The 21,504-nt window shown below is 40.2% G+C and overlaps 3 protein-coding genes across 3 annotated transcripts; 1 reads left to right on the forward strand and 2 right to left on the reverse strand.

Annotated features, from left to right (window-relative positions):
* The first annotated feature begins 7,321 nt into the window (after positions 1-7,321).
* Positions 7,322-8,088, forward strand: LOC134742092 (NADH dehydrogenase [ubiquinone] 1 beta subcomplex subunit 11, mitochondrial-like). The gene has a single exon (XM_063675025.1). It carries the CDS (start codon positions 7,441-7,443, stop codon positions 7,870-7,872), a length of 432 nt encoding a protein of 143 aa, XP_063531095.1. The 5' UTR covers positions 7,322-7,440; the 3' UTR covers positions 7,873-8,088.
* A 1,095-nt stretch (positions 8,089-9,183) lies between these two features.
* Positions 9,184-11,903, reverse strand: LOC134742089 (uncharacterized). The gene is made up of 5 exons (XM_063675024.1): positions 11,796-11,903; positions 11,175-11,402; positions 10,571-10,703; positions 9,916-10,076; positions 9,184-9,526 (listed from the first exon to the last, which is right to left on the reverse strand). Exons 1-5 carry the CDS (start codon positions 11,895-11,897, stop codon positions 9,308-9,310), a joined length of 843 nt encoding a protein of 280 aa, XP_063531094.1. The 5' UTR covers positions 11,898-11,903; the 3' UTR covers positions 9,184-9,307.
* Positions 11,904-13,650: 1,747 nt separating this feature from the next.
* On the reverse strand, positions 13,651-21,234 carry LOC134742093 (uncharacterized). The gene is made up of 3 exons (XM_063675026.1): positions 21,153-21,234; positions 20,579-21,025; positions 13,651-14,187 (listed from the first exon to the last, which is right to left on the reverse strand). The coding sequence occupies exons 1-3, from the start codon at positions 21,165-21,167 to the stop codon at positions 14,080-14,082; spliced, it is 570 nt and encodes a 189-aa protein (XP_063531096.1). The 5' UTR covers positions 21,168-21,234; the 3' UTR covers positions 13,651-14,079.
* Positions 21,235-21,504: the final 270 nt, after the last annotated feature.

The raw sequence follows: 21,504 nt of genomic DNA on the forward strand, positions 1-21,504 counted from the left end.
CAAAGTCTCATATTGAAAGTAGGTTCTAAGGAAAAAATCATGGCCATACTTCTTATTACCTTAATAAAGTACTGATTATGCAAATTTGCCTTGTCTTATTTTATCCCTTTGTTAACAATCTTCTATACTAATAGCTCTAGTTTAGCCTATTGTGTCTGATGGAAAACTACGGAACCCTACATTGAGCATGGCCTGACATGCTCTTGGCCAAGGTCGCGGTGCGGTGTAGTAGTCTGTTGTCACACTCTTACAATGCAGTCCGCCTTGCAGGACTGCGGAGTAGGATATAGCTCACACACTTCCTACATTGCAGTCCTATCTACCAGAGGATCTACCACGAAAGACGAAAATCGAAATTTCGCTATCTGCCTCCCTATCGCTCTTGCGATAAACTAGAATATCTAGAGGTCCCTCCACACTCATGCGCGAATCGCGGCTTCGCGCCGTGATTCGCGCATGAGTGTGGAGGGGCCCTTAGTGATAAATTGCTCCAGACTACGCGAACGCGAGTGTGGAGTCGATTTCGCTGATTAGCGAACTAGACTCCACAGTCGCGATTGCGGCTTCGCGCCGCGATTCACGCACGAGTGTGGAGGGCTTCAGGTTTTAACGCGACACTTTTTAAGCTCTCATACGAATGGGGCGTTAAAAAAGCGCTTGAATCTGCCCGCACTAAATTCGATTTAAAGTTGAAAATCCAACAACGCTTGATAAAAAGCGCTACCGCCATCGTGTGAATAAACACACACGTTTCCATTTGTGTCATTCAAAAGGGCCCTCCACACTCGTGCGCGAATCGCGGCGCGAAGCCGCGAACGCGAGTGTGGAGTCTAGTTCGCTAATCAGCGAAATCGACTCCACACTCGCGTTCGCGGCTTCGCGCCGCGTAGCCTGGAGCGGGCTAAACGCTTTTTTAACGCGCGTTAAAAAAACTCTCGTTCTTATGGGGCCTAATCAAAGTACCCCATACGCACGACAGTTTAAAAGCGTTGCGTTATCGCCCTCCAGACTATGTGCGTGAATATTAGCGGCGCGACTTCGCGGAGAGAACATTCGCGACGTTTACATATGATTTCACACTCGCACAATTTCACGGCGATTTCGCAGTTTGGTTTGCGGCACAAGCCCGGTCCAGACTACGCGGCGCGAAGCCGCGAACGCGAGTGTGCAGTCGATTTCGCTGATTTGCGAACTAGACTCCACACTCGCGTTCGCGGCTTCGCGCCGCGTTTCGCGCACGAGTGCGGAGGGCCCTATAGACATAGTATATACAAGCATCAGCTGATCGAACTGTTGGGCCCCATACGCATGAGAGCTTAAAAAGCGTTGCGTGTGTGACGCAACCATAAGTAAGAAGGAGAAAGAGATATCGCTTTCTCGCTCTTACTTATGGGTGCGTCCCACACGCAACGCTTTTTAAGCTCTCGTGCGAATGGGGCCTTAGTCATTTACGGCATCATACGTTTTAACCATGAATGTAGGGCCCGCTCCAGAAAGCCCTCCACACTCGTGCGAGCTTCGCGCCGCGTAGTCTGGAGGAGGCTGAAGGCGCCGCCGCGAAGCCGCGAACGCGAGTGTGGAGTCGATTTCGCAGATCTGCGACGCTCGCTCCACACTCGCGTTTGCGGCTTCACACCGCGATTCGCGCACGAGTGTGGAGTGAGATTTAACTGTATTGTTTGTCCTTGTCACATTTTTTTTAATTCCGCACTGTAAATTTAGTATGGTTTATGGTGGGCTACAAATCTTCTCGACCAATCATATTGTCGCATTGCGTATGTTCTGTCCCTCACGGGCGCACGCGTATGTAATGCTAGGTTTATGCAGGTTTATGCATAAAGCACTCTGCAATGGCTATACCAATTATGGATGGTATAGAAAGGATGCCAATCTCTTATGGCAGAATTGTTGCAAAAGTGTCCGCTTTGAGCTTTAAATAATAGTTACTAATCTCTCCGGTGGCGCTAGGTAGGCTCTGTGACCAAAGAGTATTGTAATATATAGGAGACTCTATAAGGCCCCTCCACACTCATGCGCGAATCATTCGCGCCCTTATGACATGAACATTATGAGGTATAATAATGTAGAGATGAAATGCGGAAGGGCCAGCAAATAACCCGACTAAATTACGTAGGTTTTTTTTATCTTTATTTATTTATAGAGGGTTTTAAGTTTTAAACAAATGCCACCCTCATAGTGGCTCTCTAAAAAAACTACAACAGACTAACTTTTACTAGGGTCAATAGTATCCTGGCTTGTCCAGCCTCAGAAGAGGCTGGGCTTCTTTATAATATGGTCAAAGACATCATTTAATTTAGAAATTACGTAGGTTATTTGTGGTATGTTGTCAGGAATGTTAAAACGTGTTTTTAATTTTGTCGCATTGCGTATGTTCTGTCCCTCACGGTCGCACGGGTGCACATCTATATAAAATACTAGGTGTATGGTCTAGGTACTTCAGTGTATGGTGGCGCCGCCTATTTACTGTTTTTTACGGTCACTTTTTGATGCATGAAGATTCATTTCCTTACCTCTACCTTCCATAATACCAATACCACAACCTCTTAAGGTCCCTCCACACTCATGCGCGAATCACGGCGCAAAGCCGCGAACGTAAAGGCCCTCCACACTCGCGTTCGCGGCTTCGCGCCGTGATTCGCGCATGAGTGTGGAGGGACCTTAAGTGTGGCGTCACCTTAAGTGTGGCGTCGATTTCGCAGATTGTTCACGCCTTCGCTCCTAGTTCCCCGTTTTTTTTCTGTTTATTAGCCCGCGTCAAAGGAGACGCGAAGCGCGAACTGGACTAGGAAAGACTCCCATTACACACTATTTTGACTCATATGTGGCAAGACAAATAATAATTATATTATATAAAGCGGCTATATTTTACGGTTTTACAACAAAACAAAATAGAAAAATAGCTAAATCACGAATGATGCCATAGATAACTAGCAGTTAAACTCGATCAGCTGAAGTCGCGCCGCGATTCGCGCACATAGTCTGGAGGGACCTTTATCACCGGAATGCACCTAAAGGTCTATACAGACAGTGAGTATTATATTCTTTGATACAGACGGGGATAACTTTTCGCCAATCTGATAAAATTTACCGATCATATCAAGCCGTGCGGACGCACCGCCATTTTAAGCTCGCTCCAGACTACGCGGCGCGAAACCGTGAACGCGAGTGTGTAGTCGATTTCGCGTCGTGATTCGTGCATGAGTGTGGAGGGTCCTTATTTGAGCGCTCTAAATAGCTAAACAACATTATATATTTTGGTATCGTTGCGTGTGTGGTCCTTTGCGATACTCGCAGATTTCTGTCGGTATCGGCCGATATATGGGCCCTCCACACTCATGCGCGAATCGCGGCGCGAAGCCGCGAACTCGAGTGTGGAGCCTAGTTCGCTGATTAGCGTAGCGTAGCGTAGACTCGTCCTTATTATCGCTCCGTCTGTGATGAACTTAACTCAAAGGGCCTCGTGAACACCGTACCCACCGAAGTTCGCGAATTGCGGGCATCTTTCTCTGTCACTCCTAATGACGCCTTCACTGGAGTAAAAGAGAAAGTTGCCTGCAATAACGAACTTCGGTTTCCGCGGTAGGCATTCAATATTCTCACCAAACATGGCTACTATAAAGGGCCCTCCACACTCGTGCGCGAATCGCGGCATGAAGCCGCGAACGCGAGTGTGGAGTCTAGTTCGCTAATCAGCGAAATCGACTCCACACTCACGTTTGCGGCTTCGCGCCGCGTAGTCTGGAGCGAGCTTTAGACATAGTATAGTAGTTATAGACATGAAACCGAGCAACTAGGGGTAAGAGAAAGACATATTCATGTATTGACAGATTAATGTATGGCAGCATAATCCTTTTTCTCTTTCACTCTTATAAAAAAAAACGGTATTTCGCCATCGCCTCCTACCTATGCTGCCATAACCCGACCATGAAAAAAAACCCGGTCGGTGATAAGGACAAAGCATGGCACTATTTTCTCTTTCCTCTTATAGGAATCGCAATAAGACTATCTTTCTCTATCAAAGACTTGGCTACTATAGTTTGTCAAAGGACTGTCTCATTTCAAACATAGACAGAGATAATCATACTATCTTTGTCATACAAGTACTAGCACCCAAAAAAAAAGGACGAGTATAGTTTTTTTGGTTCTTATTTACTGCCAATTTGGTTTGATCAACTATCGGTGATAAGGACAAAGCATGGCACTATTTTCTCTTTCCTCTTATAGGAATCGCAATAAGACTATCTTTCTCTATCAAAGACTTGGCTACTATAGTTTGTCAAAGGACTGTCTCATGTCAAACATAGACAGAGATAATCATACTATCTTTGTCATACAAGTACTAGCACCCAAAAAAAAAGGACGAGTATAGTTTTTTTGGTTCTTATTTACTGCCAATTTGGTTTGATCAACTATATATGAGCTACCTAATAGACCTAACACACTACCGCCCCGCACCGCGACCTTGGTGCGGTAGTGTTGTATGACTTTAAAAATATACTTAACTTCAGTCCAGACGGGGACAATTTTTCGCCAAATCTGATTAAGGTTCCTGTACACCATGGCCCAGCGTAGACCAGTCTAAGGAACGCAGCTATGCGGTGGAATGAGATAGGAATATCACTTGCTCCCTCTAACGCATAAATGCGTCCCTTGAAATGGCCTACAGTGGGCCATGGTGTACAGGAGCCTTTAAATTGGGCTCGCCCATAGAAGGTAGGATCATATAGAATTGGCCGACCGCGTGCGCCCGTGAGGGATATAACATACGCAATGCGAGTAATGCGACAATATGATTGGTCGAGTAAATTTGTACCATACAAATTTACGTTGGTGAATTTAAAAAAAATGTGAGACTGAAACAAGGACAAACAATTATAACGTTTTCTCTGCTACTCCTACTGAAAAATACTCAAGACTATCCCGTTCTGACAGTTCCCCCACCACTATTGCCTAATCCAGTTTTATACTATAGTTGGTCAAACCAAATTGTCAGTACATAAGAACAAAAAAAACTATACTCATCCTTTTCTTTTAGGTGCTAGTACTAGTGTAAGACAAAGATAGTATGATTCTCTCTGTCTATGTTTGAAATGAGACAGTCCTTTGACAAACTATAGATTCATGGGCTCGCTGATTAGCGAACTAGACTCCACACTCGCGTTCGTGGCTTTGCGCCGTGATTCGCGCATGAGTGTGGGGGACCTTTAAATTTAGAGCGCTCAAATAATGTGAGACGTAGCTTTAAACTTCCCTAAAAATAATGAAAATATTTTTTTTTATGCATAAAAAACCTATAGCCCCTCCACACTCGTACGCGACTCTCGGCGCGAAGCCGCGAACGCGAGTGTGGGGTCAAGGTTCGCTAATCAGCGAAATCGACTCTACACTCGCGTTCGCGGCTTCGCGCCGCGTAGTCTGGTACGGGTTCAATAATCATAAAGGGCCCTCCACACTCATGCGCGAATCACGGCGCGAAGCCGCAAGCACGAGTGTGGAGCCTAGTTCGCTAAACAGCGAACTAAAGGCGAACTAGGCTCCACACTCGCGTTCGCGGCTTCGCGCCGCGATTCGCGCATGAGTGTGGAGGGCCCTTTATAATAATTATATTTGCCATTAAAATGTCATAAGCCCGCTGCAGACTACGCGGCGCGAAGCCGCGAACGCGAGTGTGGAGTGGATTTCGCTGATTAGCCACTCGACTCCACACTCGCGTTCGCGGCTTCGCTCCGCGATTCGCGCACGAGTGTGGAGGGTTTTTTATGAAATAACCAGCACAGTGCTTATTTTTTGGCGCATGGCAACATTAATGAATCGTACACAATTTTTTTTTGCGCATGGCAACATTATTGAATCGTAATCCTAAAAATCGTCGCCCCATCCCTAGAATATCACTCTATGTGTCAAATATTTATAGTCTGTGGTCTGAAGCGGAAAGTGGACGCCAATTATTGGGCTGTACATTCTTGGGTTGAGCAATCCTGGGTCGAGCATTATCGGTACGGGCCAATAATATGCGGCCAACAATCGGCGTCTATTAAATGGATTCGAATTATTGGGTCGTGTATTATTGGGTTGAGCGTTATCAGGGTGTACAAGCTCGGTCCGAGGCAATAATATGAAGCCACTGTTTGAACAGGGCAATAGTGTACAACCCCATAATACGCGTCCAAAAAAGTGGTCGCCAATTATTGGGCTGTACATTATTGGGTCGTACATTAACCGGACTCTATTATTATACTCTTTGGTAACTTATATCTACAAATAGTACAAATGTCATAAAAATGTTGCCAGAAAAATATTTAAGATGATTTACGTAATAGACAGGCGTACAGGGCCACGGTCTTGGTCCGGCCAAAATCTCTTTCTCGTTTTCACTTATAGCTGCGTCCTTAACGGACGTATGGCGGACCTTACACACTATCGAACAGATACAGGTACGCCCGTCTGTAAAAGAATTTAAACTTAGTACTCACGTTCGGACTGCTTGCGATTGTACAAGTTCAGGCCTCTACAGACCTCATGATTTGTTAGAATGAGACACAGAGAGCGTGTTGTAGTTTTACCAAGGGCCTGACACTCTTTGATAGAGAAAGATAGTCTTATTGCGATTCCTATAAGAGGAAAGAGAAAATAGTGCCATGCTTTGTCCTTATCACCGACCGGGTTTTTTTCAGTCGGGTTATGGCAGCATAGGTAGGAGGCGATGGCGAAATACCGAAATTTATAAGAGTAAAAGAGAAAAAGGATTATGCTGCCATACATTAACCTGACAATACATGAATATTTCTTTCTCTTACCCCTGGTCGCTCGGCTTCTTTGGTTTCATGTCTAACTACTATACTATGTCTATGAGTTTTACCGACTTAGCAGCGATAAAAAAACCGGCCAAGTGCGAGTCGGACTCGCGCACGCAGGGTTCCATACCATTACGGAAAAAAACAGCAAACAAATCACGTTTGTTGTATGGGAGCCCCATTTAAATATTTATATTATTCTGTTTTTATTATTTGTTGTTATAGCGGCAACAGAAATACATCATCTGTGAAAATTTCAACTGTCTAGCTATCACGGTTCATGAGACAGACATGGTGACAGACAGACAGACGGACAGACGGACAGCGGAGGCTTAGTAATAGGGTCCCGTTTTTACCCTTCGGGTACGGAACCCTAAAAAGTATTTTAATGCAATCACGGACACCAATCAAGAATTTTACGACGTGAAAATTTGGTAAGTTTAAATAAATATTTGGCAAAATTGTTTGATGTTGGGCAAACTCTGAATCAGAAAAAAGCAAATGTCATGTAATGTCAACTGCTCGCTAATATTTTCTTTCGATGGTTTCGTAACGATATAACCCTGCATTAGATATTATCTTAAAATATAATTACAACTGGTTGGAGATCTTGCTCTATAATACAATGTCGGCGCTTATCAAACTGCGTCACATGCCTGTAATGCAACGATGTCTGTGGAATCATATAAACAAGGTTACCCGCACCATTTCAACTTCTAAGAAGAATAGCGAAACAGCCACCGCCGCCTGCGAAACCAAACCTCAAGACAAAAACTGGGTGAGCTATGGATTTGATTATGAAAATAAAGAGGATGACACCAGTGCCCACCACGCGTCCTACTTCTTCACTATCACCTTATGTTTAGTCTTCGGTGGTTTCGCTTGGGCCTATGCTCCTGATGTAAGCTTGAGAGATTGGGCCCAGCGTGAAGCTTTCCTCGAGTTGCGCCGCCGTGAGAAAGCTGGTCTCCCGCCCGTTGACCCCAACTATGTTGATCCCAAGAAAGTGAAACTGCCAAGTGAAGAAGAGCTAAATGGTGTTGAGATCATCATTTAAGTGTTGTTGATGTATAGTTTTTGAATTTATTTAATATTTTTATGTAGAAATGATTAGACAATAGGCATAATCTTTTTTTTTAATTTCAGGATTTTGTTTAAATAAGGATAATTTTGTAATTTCTTTATTTTCTTTTTCCTAAGAACTATTGTCTATTATCTGTATATATCAGCCATCAGCCATGCTCTTGCATGGAAATAAATAAATCAGACATGTTATGGTTTATTTTGATTAAAAAACTGTTTACATACTCTTAAACATAAATGCTTAAATCCTCCTTAATTCAACAATAAAAAGATAGTAAAGTAAAAGTAGTTAAATTTTTATTGACATTCAATAGTCACAATGCTTCTGATTAGGAAAAATTATACAAAATGATGGCCAAAGAACTACTGAACATAACAGTACATATTTGGTATGTTGTCAGATTTAAGACAAATTTTATTATTAGATACATGGTATTTATGGGCTCTGCAAACCTCACAGTTGTGTGCAATCTATGATGAATACATGTGTTGATCAATTAAATTAGTTGCACCTCAATAGCCTAATATTAATCAAAAGTTGCATACCATTCATTGCCAGGGACTTCTGTAGAGTCCGTTTGTTTAACTTGTAATGACGACCAGTCTGGCCTAGTGACCCTGTCTATGAAGCCAATGGTCCTGGGTTTGAATCCCGGTAAGGGCATTTATTTGTGTGATGAGCACAGATATTTGTTCCTGAGTCTTGAGTGTTTTCTATGTATTTAAGTATTTGTATATTATACACTCATGGACAAATTTAGAGGAACACAAAAAGTTTAATTACTAATTTTTACATTACTTCAGGTGCTGGTTGTTTTTTTGCATTCCTATAACTTTGTCCATGAGTATATATATCGTTATCTGAGTACACAACACAAGCATTCTTGAGCTTACTGTGGGACTTAGTCAATCTGTGTAAGAATGTCCTATAATAGTAATAAAATTATTTACTTTGCCTCTTGAGACCTCCTGGCAGTCCTGGCTCCCTAGGTAGGCTTGAAATAGTTTTTAAAATTTTTGAACATCAGGTTTATATTTCGATTGGGAAGAGTGGCATGCTCTTGTTTCTGAGGCCAAGACCCTCTTTGGGTTTCTGAGTCACATTAGTTACTTAGTTAAAGTTTATATTTGGGTTACCCAGTGTCCCTCCAGTTGGATATGAAGTTAAAGGCTTATTAAAATAACATTTTTCATTGTAATTTATAATAAATGTTAAATGCAACTTTACAATTGTAAGTAAGTATATATCTGTGAATACATATGCTAGCCTATTTCTCACATGACATAATCACCTAAAACTTTATTGGCCTAAGTACCTATATTCTATTGACAGCCAAAAAGTCACAGGGAAATTTAAATACATTTATACATATAAAGGCATGAGGTGTTATTTCAAAGGTATTGTTGATCTATGCTCCTTTTACACACACCACCCTCCCTCCTGCCACAATAGCAAACACACTGACTTGTGAAGCTGCCAATCCATTGATGCAAGCACCAAGTTCTAATGATCCAGAATCTTCCAATTGGTCGGTAGTAATTTTCCATCGTCGTATGACGCCGTCCCAGCCTCCAGTCCAAGCATAATCACCAGAGACTGCCAGACTTGTTACAATCATGTCACTAACCTGTCAAAAAAATGTTAAATCCATTGATGTATTATGTTTGGATGTTCATATTGGATGCGAATCCGCACGCCGCTCCAGTGTGAGCGGGACATCGCTATATATTTCAATAGCGCTGTCTCACTCACTCGCACACCAAAATGGGGTGCTGATTCGCATCAGTGTGATAGTAGTCTATAAAAGCAAAGCAAAGTTATCCACTTTGAACCCCTGCATAAAGTTTATATGCAGAAAGGGTCACTTTTCTCGGCACCTGATTGTAGATTTGTACTAAGAAATTGTTTAACATAAGTATTTAAAACCTTGTCATTTTAACACCAGAACTTTGCTAACTATGGCGATATCAATTAATTGTTAAAGTTTACTAGAGTGAAGCTAAAGAAATTTCAAACCTTAACTTCATGCTTTTTCTTGAAGACGGTAGCCACAGACGAGTCGTGTAGGGCAAGATTGTTTCCCCCTCTCGCCATGCAGAGAAGATGTGGACCAGCTACTCTCAACGGAGCGCGACCCTCCATAGTATGCCGCGTAACAAATCGAGTTCTGGATTCATCTATTCATAAATCATAACATAAATTTCAAATGCCATAAGATGGCAGAACCTCCCAGCGACGACTGCCCCACCAGCCCACCATGCACAACAACCTTAAGAAACATTGGAAAAGCTAACTTTGAAATCGATTTATTGCCTAAGAATAAAATAAACAAATGAATTTTCGTATGTCACTAACGATTGCTAGGCATAAAACCAGGTCCACCAGGCGTTGGGGCAGAGGACCCCACAGCTGGCTCGATCGTAGTAGTGCAAGTAACATAGAACTGTATGGTTCCGATTTAGGACCAGACGGCCTAGCGAATCGACGTGTGTCCTCCCTGTTACAATTACGTACGAATTTATAAGTGCGACAGAGAGGCAACACGTCGAACGTGGTTCGCGGTAGGCCCTCATGGCACAACTTCAAACGCTCACAGTCCCTGCGGTCTACTTGGACTGAATAAGTTATATTAGGTATAGGTTTAATCACTTTAATGCTTACGTATACTTACCAGGCTTGATTTCAGTGACTGTTACATCCAGATCTCGAACGGTAAACATAAATGGTACGCTCAGTGCGAGATCTTTTACTTCTTCTAACACGTTGTACATGGCTTTTTCAGTATTATTCTCGTACACTTTTACCTAAAATTATGAAATAATATAATTTTGTAAAAAAGAAAAAATATGAACGCCTTACAAAATTTAATAGCATTAAGCTCACGCACTTTGCACATCACATACATCGGTGCATAGGCAATAGAGGAAGCTTTAAAAAAAAAAAAAGTAGGTTATGAGTTTATTAATTATTCTGAAAATCATTCATCATAATTCATAATATGTTAAAAAAAAACCGGACAAGTGCGAGTCGGACTCGCCCACCGAGGGTTCGCCGTACTTTTTAGTATTTGTTGTTATAGCGGCAACAAAAATACATCATCTGTGAAAATTTCAACTGTCTATCTATCACGGTTCATGAGATACAGCCTGGTGATAGACAGACGGACAGTGGAGTCTTAGTAATAGGTTCCCGTTTTTACCCTTTGGGTACGGAACCCTAAAAAAATAAGCAGCATCATAGGTAATGTAAGTAAGCCTTCTTGGTAAAATACTTACAGTCCCTGCTTCATCGCCCGTGTACAACTCGTTACCAGAGACATGTAGCACGCTAACATCAGCGCCAGGCATTGGTATTTCGGTAATCTTGTCTCCTTTCGCAGACCATACTCTGATGGTGCCATCGTTCGAGCTGGAGTAGACGGCGCCGCCGCCCGCCGCTAGGGCGAACAGTTGTACTGCGTGCGCTGGCCATGATGCAACGGGGCTCAGTTTGTTGTCGAAGGACTATAATGCAAGCGTGTAAGTTAATTTGTATCAGTATTTAATACAGGCTTAGATATTAATAATTAAAGTAATTCGATGTTTACGGCAGTGCAGTTATGAAAATTTTCAGGCTTTCACCCCTTCTCGCAAATATTTTCACGAATAGGTAATAGGGTAGGTATATTATGACTTATATATATCTGAATTGCAAACCATTTATAACTGCCGCCAGACTGCCAGTTTACTCTTTTTAATTCAATATCACTGTAGGTAAATATAATACCTATTAGTAAGTATAAGTACTAGTTATTAATCTAGTTAGGCAATTACCTACATTTTATGAGTTCTACAAGTTAAATCTGAAACAATTTTTAACTGATTATGAATTATAATTATTTCCTAAGAAATACTCACATGGATATAGCCATCTTCAGTTCCAATATACAAGTTGCCGTCAAATGCTAATACGCAGGGATCAGAACTAACTTTTGTTTCAGCTTCAATTTTCAGACTCATGTTTATAGAAGTTAGACCAAGACAAGTCTGCAACGATTTTGATAGCACACGCAGTGCAAGTGTTATTATACGTCATAATTTCATAGAAGTTTGACGTTTAAAATAACACTTGCACTGCGTGTGCTATCAAAATCGTTACAGACTTATCTTAGTCTAACTCTAGTTTACTTTTCAATTACACAAGTTACCGGCGACTGTGTGTTTTGGTTTTCGCGCGCAGTTATTTTGACGCTCCAACCTTTAGTGACATTCTCACTACCACCTACTGAATAATGTTTTTATTTTAAACACGACTGCCAATCGCCAAAAGATTTCTCTATCCCTTTTGCTTTCTGTGCTTAACAACAGGGATAGCAATATGATGTCGATGTTTTAGACTCCGTTACTAAAATACCTGAAGCTGGCAGAACCAAAATAGACACCATAGTAGTGAGTGCACCGATCTCGAACATTGTTTGTATAGAAGAGTAGAGATAGTTCCAGATTCATCTTTATATGAATACCTACCGCTTGAAGTAAATAGGATGATTACAACTCTTCTGTACCTATTCGTAATATATGGAATAGATTCATCGTTTCTTCTAGTCAAAATTTTACAAACGTAAACGTTTCGGGCTGAAAACGGAATGTTAAAAGTAGGTAGAGGTAGCGTAGCTACGCTATACACTTTTGATCATTTTTCTCGCTGAATGTACCTATATATATATTTCAAAATCTGAAAATGCCAATCGTCGGTAATTAGAATTTATAAAGTTATAGGGTGGTTATTAGGAGACCTCCTGAAGACCATTTCCCATTGGATGGGTAGCTGCCCCCACTCACCCATTTAAAAAATCTACCCTCTTCTACTTATATTATTGCGAATCTCAGGGTCAAGGTTGAGTGATCACTTGATTAGCGTTAGATATCTACTCACTAGTTAGGTACTGGCCTATGATGTGGTTATTATGCAAGGAAGCATTATAAAATCTTTTAAATTAAATGAGAGAACGTTAAACTAGCATCCTCTTTTCCATCATGCTTCGGTGCATAATCTGACTTGACTTTAACTGCAATTTAATATAAACCACTTAAAGATCAAACGTACATGTGTAATAAAGATAATATAACCTAAATATCTTTGACCAGATTTTTGTTCTATTGTAAATGACCTCGGCAGTGTGTTGCTAGATTTAAAACGCAACCTCTTGAATCACGGCTCTATTACGAATTCAAGTAGGTACCTACCTGTGTAATTTAACTTGAAAACTTACGCAAATTAGTTTCGTGCACTTGTCAGTTACGTAATTACCTATCTTAAATTACCGCGATTCACATGTTTTCGTTTTTAGCACCGCTCTAATCGCAATCCTTCCTGTCGCGCTATGTCCACTGATTAACACCTGTTGCCCGCTGAAAACTAGCGTCAATATTGCCCAAGCTAAGGTACCTCTTGTTAAGGAGGACATTTGATAACGAATTAATTAAGTAACTACATAGCATGAATTAAGGTCTTGTCGGATGAAATAATTGGCGACGTAGCACAGGATTCTTGAAGGAGGATTCCTTTCACCTGTCACCTATGTGGCAATAATTTTTAGTAGGTACTTAACTACCTGACGAGATTATAGGGCCTAATGAATGTTTAAAAGTAGATATGCCATTTAAGTAGGTATACATATATTTCACGTATTTTTTGGTTAATTAGTGTTATACTTACTCTAAATATATATATAAGGATGAAAATGAAAGGAAGGGGATATTGAAATAAATATTAACTTATAAAACATTTATTTATATAAAAAATAATAAGTATATTTACAAACATTGACATCAATTTGATGTAAGATACAAAAACTTGCAGAAGTTTGACGTTGCGCCACCGTGGTAAACCTTACCTCTGGGTGCTTAGCCAAGATGCCAATCGTTCACTCCGTATAGCGAACGATAAGCAAATGTCTCTCTGTCTCACTAATAAAGTGATAGAGAAAGATTACCGTTTTATTTTCCTTCGCGACGGCGCAAACGATTGTCACCTTGGCTATGCCCTCTGACCGTACTGCGAGCGTTTCTAGAAGACTGTTGAAACACAATATCACAGTAGTACGCTGAAAATGACATAGCAGCGCCTTGCTACTTGTTTCATGTGTTTGGTAGATAGTAGAGTAGGTGTGTCGCGAGGGCCGGATAAGTTGTCTCGAGATCAGTAGGAGCTGCCGCCGGACGGGGCTCCGTACTCGGAGGAAGGCGCAGATGCGGGCGCGCCGTACTCCTGCTGGGGCTGCTGGGCGGCGGGGTAGCCTTCTTGTTTCTGAAACAATTTAATATCTTATATAAGTTACTGCTACATTTTACGAATAAAAACTAAGTTTAATAACTAAGAAACAAAACCCCCCGACATATTGTAACAGCGCCATACCAACAGATACATACATAGTACTGTCGAATTAATAACATAAGTACATAACATACGATGAGGACATATAGCTTTCATAGAAAGGAGAATTAGCACTCAGCAACCCAACTAACATCGTCATCTATCATGTAACGCGGTTACTTTTTATTTTAGAGCTTCATTGGATGGCCGAAAATATCTGCAATTATAATGCTATTACTATTAGCTTGAACTGGTTCACATGGAGTTACGCAATGAAAGCTACTTATTCTGCGTGCGTGTTGGACGTGACGTGAGGTACATGTGCATACCTCCATACAGACCATATACGTCAACAAGTGTTTATTAATCTACGACCACAGCCGGATATCAACATTATTAATTAGCTAAACTAAAACTGGGAGTTAACGCAATCTATCTCGGGTGATTGTTGTTTGGTTACTACCTATTTTGCAATTTAAGTACGTCGTACGTCGTCAATGGACTAGTTAACAAACAGAGCAAAATGCTTTTTTTACATGCATGTATAGTCTGTGTACGTTAAGTTTGCACCGGCTTTGCAGAGATACTGATAAAGTATGGGAGCGCCATACGGCATACATGATGTAGCACATCAAGCACATGGCGCGCCAATTTAGCGTAGGCGGACTTTACCTAATACCTATATACCTACTCATAGCGAAGGGAGTCTCCATTGAGTAAAAAGAACTTTAAAGCCTGACCAGGAATTGATCAAGCGCCATATGTTGCGGAATTTCACTGGAACTATTTTTTTCATACTATACTGAACTGTCACCCTATACATGCGCAACAACAGCGCCCTCTTGACAATGATCATAATATATTACTGGTCAGGCTTTACATAGTTATGATGACAACTCAAAAAAAACAATGAAGTAATAAAGGGACTGGCATCCCATAGAAATAGGAACTGCCAAAATGGAATCTTGAGCGTTGCGAGGGTTTCAAAGCACGAGGGTTAAATAACTATTGCCCCCGAGTGAAAGACAAAAATTTTCTCCACCACACCAACCCAAAGAAAATATTAACTGTAAGATATCAAACCAAATCAAATCCAAATGAACGTTATTAAAATATTTATCATTCAAAATCATCATTTAAAAGTCAATTTTACCACCTAATATGGGGCATTTTCTATGAAAAGGGACCTTATTGTCGATGACGCTTACGCCGCACAGCGTCGCGCGGCATTGTATTTATTTCGGAGCATCGTTTATAATGGCGTAAGCGCCATCGACAATAAGGTCTCTTTTTATAGAAAATACCACATATAAGGAAACAACTCAAAATTTGCATCAGATTACTTTGACCCACATGTGGGTTAAATGCAACTATCTCGTCAGTTTTTAAACAATCAAGAGAACCTTTACCAGCTGGTGTCGTGAAATAGTACATTTCGACGCTAGTGCGGAAAGTATGTCATTACTTCACGAGTAGCGGGACGAGTGAAGAATGACATATCCGCACGTGTATCGAACGACGTTTTTTTGCTGGTTTTACCTAATGCGTAGGTGGATACATGCCAACATGACCTTAATTTTTGTGATACCTACTAATATAGGTAGGTATGTCCTGTGCATACGCAAAGATAACTCTGCAGCGATTTTTATAGCACAGACGTGCAAGTGTTATTTTAAACGTCAAACTTCTTGAAATTATGACGTTTAAATAACACTTGCACGATTGTGCTATAAAAACCGCTGCAGAGTTGTCTTGGTCTTACTCTAGAACTCACTCCAGGGATTGACGAAAGTAGGCTTGTTCGAGCTGCTGTAGGCCGAGCACATGATTGACGCGACAGTATCTCGCCGCGACATAGACTACCCGTCTTTTACTAACTGTATGAATTAAAGGGCGACGGGTAGTCTATGGCGCGGCGAGATACTCTCGCGCCAATCACGTGCTAGCCCGGCTGAGGTGAAATAGTACATTTCACCGCGGAAAGTATGTCATTACTTCACGAGTACCGAGATATTTTGCCACGAGCCGTAGGCGAGTAGCAAGACTCGGCACGAGTGAAGAATGACATATCCGCACGTGTATCGAACGACGTTTTTTTAATACAGTTGCGAAAAAATAAGAAAAGCAACAAGTAAGGAATGGAATTCGAAACTTTTATATTATTAATTCTGTGACACTGATATCATTGACATTATGAAGAGGTGTTTTTCTAGCTTTTATTCGACTAGAATAGATTTTGTTATTATTATTGAACCCACTTCAATGAAAGTTTTTTTTTCTAATGGATGTTCTATAAGACATAAACAATTGTAAATATTAAAATATTGTACTACTATTACCTAAATATCGTTATTTACGATTATTTGTGTATCGTATATTTATAAGAACAATATCGAATGTTGCCTTTGGAAACTTAAAACATTCTTGCAGTAAGAAAATACGCCTCTTTTTTGACAGGCGTTCCGTTCCATTCAGACAACTTATTAAGAACGGTTTTTCAACATTAAAAAATAAACGTGTTATAATACTTATAATGAAGAGGTAAGTAATAAAATATGAAATATGCATATTTTTCGTAGATTACGACGTTTAAAGGAAACTAATATTAACACTCATCAATAAGTAGTCATGAATTGGAACAAGTAAAAATTTAAAAAAATTGGAAAAGTAAAAAGCACTAGTTCGAGAAAACCAACTTTCCGCACGCTAAACAGCCACGAAAAGTAGCACTTTTTGAGCAACTGTATTAAAAAATAAATAACCCATCTGTTTCAAAGTGTGAATATTCGTTTCTCACGGTCAGGGTCATAGTCATACTTAACTCATACATGTTGTATTGTATAATTTGGGATAAAACTAATAATACAATTCCCTAGTTTCCTCTACATACTATCCAATTCTATCTACTCGACCCACTATCTAACTTAACTTAAACAACATTTTTTCCAAGGTTCACCTCACAACATATAACTAAACAAATGGCAATCACTAAATAGATCTAGATTTAATTGGTAGTTGTAGGCCATGCACCTAGATCTGTTACAAATGTTACAATAGTCCATTTGCGTTGCAACACTCTCATGGCACTCATTACACGGGTAATGTTTGAAGACAGTAGCATCCTCCGTTGCGTCAACATAATGATGATCGCGGGTGTGTTAGAATTATGCAGATTGTGTAGCGACTTCCTGGATCATTCCAGGAAACGTTAGCGCTCACTTTCACAAAGACAGCGCGAGCGCATCCCCGCTTAATCACTGCGGCAGGGCTTCAATCTCGCGCAATCACAAGCCTTACACGCTTAATATCAATTTACACGCTAATATTAACCCCTCTAGAGTAAAATTATTATTAATGCTATTAAGATGCTTTATAGACTGTAAATTAATCGCCAAGTTGTAACATTTGCCGTAAAATTATGGTTTTATGGCCTGCTGGTTTTACCTAATGCGTAGGTGGATACATGCCAACATGACCTTAATTTTTGTGATACCTACTAATATAGGTAGGTATGTCCTGTGCATACGCAAAGATAACTCTGCAGCGATTTTTATAGCACAGACGTGCAAGTGTTATTTTAAACGTCAAACTTCTTGAAATTATGACGTTTAAATAACACTTGCACGATTGTGCTATAAAAACCGCTGCAGAGTTGTCTTGGTCTTACTCTAGAACTCACTCCAGGGATTGACGAAAGTAGGCTTGTTCGAGCTGCTGTAGGCCGAGCACATGATTGACGCGACAGTATCTCGCCGCGACATAGACTACCCGTCTTTTACTAACTGTATGAATTAAAGGGCGACGGGTAGTCTATGTCGCGGCGAGATACTCTCGCGCCAATCACGTGCTAGCCCGGCTGAGGTGAAATAGTACATTTCACCGCGGAAAGTATGTCATTACTTCACGAGTACCGAGATATTTTGCCACGAGCCGTAGGCGAGTAGCAAGACTCGGCACGAGTGAAGAATGACATATCCGCACGTGTATCGAAAGACGTTTTTTAATACAGTTGCGAAAAAATAAGAAAAGCAACAAGTAAGTAATGGAATTCGAAACTTTTATATTATTAATTCTGTGACACTGACATCATTGACATTGACATTATGAAGAGGTGTTTTTCTAGCTTTTATTCGACTAGAATAGATTTTGTTATTATTATTGAACCCACTTCAATGAGTTTTTTTTTCAAATGCATATTCTATAAGACAGAAACAATTGTAAATATTAAAACATTGTACTATTATTACCTAAATATCGTTATTTACGATTATTTGTGTATCGTTTATTTATAAAAACAATATCGAATGTTGCCTTTGGAAACATAAAACGTTCTTGCAGTAAGAAAATAAGCCTCCTCTTTGACAGGCGTTCCTTTCCATTCAGACAACTTATTAAGAACGGTTTTTTAACATTAAAAAATAAACGTGTTATAAAACTTATAATGATGAAGAGGTAAGTAATAAAATATGAAATATGCTTATTTTTCGTATTCTTACATTAACAGTAGGTTTTTATGTTGATTACGACGTTTAAAGGAAACTAATATTAAACACTCATCAATAAGTAGTCATGAATTGGAACAAGTAAAAATTAAAAAAAATTGGAAAAGTAAAAAGCACTAGTTCGAGAAAACCAACTTTCCGCACGCTAAACAGCCACGAAAAGTAGCACTTTTTGAGCAACTGTATTAAAAACTATATTGTAAGACATATTAATGTAAAGAACTTGTTGTGAGGAACTCAAATATTTCTTTTTTTATATTTTTAAAGGAGATAGTTTTTACGTTACGAAAATAGGTAAACATTGACCAGTTCCCCCATTTCTCCGAAATTACTAGGCCTAAAATTTTGATTAAAAAAAACAAGAAATAGAACATTACCCATAGATTACAGGAAAACGTATAAGAAAGATCAATCGTAAATAAAATGTAAAAAATATAGTCTGTCAAACCATTTCCGTCAGTAGAAAAAGGCGGCAAATTTAAAAAATGTATGCGCGAAGGCTAATCTTCCCATAGAAAAATTGAATTTCGCGCCTTTTCTACTGACAATGTTGTATGGCCGGTTATAATTATAGAATCTTTGAGCCACGAGTTCGAATCACACTTAGCCGGTTTTTTTAATGCATTAATTATCATATCATCAAAATTACTAGATTTACGAATATCGTGACTCAAAAGTCCAACCCTATTGCCATTTAAATGCACATTGTAAACCAAATAAATTATTTATATATATTTAGCATTTTAAAATTTCAAGTCACCTACACTATTATAATATTTTTTCTTTGTTCACTGGATCGCATCTCTACGGCTAAAAACGATTTATATTATAAGTTAGGTTATCCTAATTGGTTCAATTAATTAATTAACGATATGATACGCCACAATAGGAATGATGACACATGTTGAATTTTATAACAAAATCTAGTAAAATGGATAGCAAATGAGCAATTAATCAATATTAATTTATACTATATGGAAATGATAAAAAATACAGGACCTAAAAGTTTAAAAATTTAGTTTTTTTTTAACTTCCAAAAAGGAATAAAAACCATTCGATTCCTTACATTTTATTCAAAAAACGATTGTACGAGTACAGCACCTATATGCATAACCGCAATATTTCACCGACAAAATCGCAATTTACTTATTTTCCATACATTCAAGATGGGCTCTCAGTGACCTTGACGTCACGTTCACGTATCGTTTTGTTACAAGCGTTTCGCGAGTGAAGTACGACTGTCGGACTTTGACTTTCATTTTTGACTTTTGTATTGCTTTAATGCAATGGGTCCCATATAGACATTTGATCCCAAAAACATATCTGAGTGATTGATACCATTAATAACAATTTGTCATCAAGCCTATTATTGTAAAAAAAAAAGAATAAATAAATCTCGGTTCAATTTTATAAGTGTTCCGGGTCTTTGCAAAAAGTTATTAATAAACGCGAATAGCCTAAAAAAGTTTATTCGGCAAAATATACTTATTACTAGTACTACATAGTATAAAACAAAGTCGCTTTCCGGTGTCTGTCCGTCTGTCCCTGTGTATGCTTAGTTAGATCTTTAAAACCACGCAACGGATTTTGATGCGGTCTTTTATAATAGATATAGAGTGATTCAAGAGGAAGGTTTATATGTATAATTTGTAAAAGTTTTGTGTAAATTTGTTGAACTACCCGTGCGAAGCCGGGGCGGGTCACTAGTGCGATATAAATTAATTATCTGGCAAGCAGTTTTCTGTTCAATCTTATGTTCTGGTGAGCAGAGCGTAATCAGTTATTTTTTTCTAGCAAATAAAATATTATGTTAGTGGGCATACCTGAGTTTTGTACCGGATGAAGTAGACCTCCGGCTTGGCGGGCTGCGTGGGCGCCGGCGTCGGGATCACGATGTCGGGCTGCTCCTCGGGTTTCTTCACCAGAACGTACACGAGGGTCTTCTCCTCGTTCTGAGGCTGCACCGGGATGATGGGTGCGGTCGGGGTTGGCGGGGTCGGCGCCTTGATGAACACTATCTTGTAGTGCTTTTGAGGAGGAGGCACGTAGATCTGCTTGCGTGCGGCCGGATACTCGTTGTCCGGGGGAGGCACGTGCACATATACGTGTTTGTGTACAATCGGCTGCTGCTGCGGGGGTCCGTACTGAGGGGCGGGCGCGCCGTATGAGGACGAGGGCGCGCTGAAAGAGGGAGCTCCGTATGACGACGGAGGCTCCGGCCGCGCCACCACGCACGCCGCCACCGTCGCCAGCATCAGCGACTTCAGTACCTGCACACACAAAAAAAAACCGCGTGTTATCTAGACACCATCACTGAAGTTATGCACTAAATATGTCACCAGATCACTAAGGTCAACCATTGCACAGCACTGCAGGTATACCATGTTTAGCACCTACCGTTTTGTCACACATCCTGGATACACGCTTTGAGCAAGACGTAGCTTAAGGTAGTGTCCAGTATTCAGGCGCCACCAGTGTTTATAAGAGATGCGCGTTCCATATCCGGAGGAGGGGGCACTTTCGATGGTTCACACACACCGTGCCTTGCGCAATGCAGTGGTACGCGCGCATCGCCCTCTTATCCTACGGTGAACCGCTCGTCACACGGGGGATAACTAGTAAACTTTTAGTATCTTAAATTACATATATTTATATCCTTATACTCTACAATTCTGCACTATTGTTTTATCTATGTTTGCTTTATAGTAGGAATAAAAGTTATTTGTTCTTCATCAACAATAGAAGCAAC

Source organism: Cydia strobilella, chromosome 6, assembly GCF_947568885.1.
Source record: "Cydia strobilella chromosome 6, ilCydStro3.1, whole genome shotgun sequence".
NCBI lineage: Eukaryota > Metazoa > Arthropoda > Insecta > Lepidoptera > Tortricidae > Cydia > Cydia strobilella.

What these genes read in the sequence shown, in the direction of transcription:
- LOC134742093 (XM_063675026.1), bottom strand. An exon ending in TCATCCGGTACAAAACTCAG is followed by an intron (nt 14,188 to 20,578) that starts GTATGCCCACTA and finishes AAATTGTTTCAG; the next exon opens with AAACAAGAAGGCTACCCCGC.
- LOC134742089 (XM_063675024.1), bottom strand. Translation starts at nt 11,897, where the DNA reads ATGAGTCTGAAAATTGAAGCTGAAACAAAAGTTAGTTCTGATCCCTGC. An exon ending in AGTCACTGAAATCAAGCCTG is followed by an intron (nt 10,077 to 10,570) that starts GTAAGTATACGT and finishes ATTTATGAATAG; the next exon opens with ATGAATCCAGAACTCGATTT. An exon ending in AGAAAAAGCATGAAGTTAAG is followed by an intron (nt 9,527 to 9,915) that starts GTTTGAAATTTC and finishes TTTTTTTGACAG; the next exon opens with GTTAGTGACATGATTGTAAC.
- LOC134742092 (XM_063675025.1), top strand. Translation starts at nt 7,441, where the DNA reads ATGTCGGCGCTTATCAAACTGCGTCACATGCCTGTAATGCAACGATGT.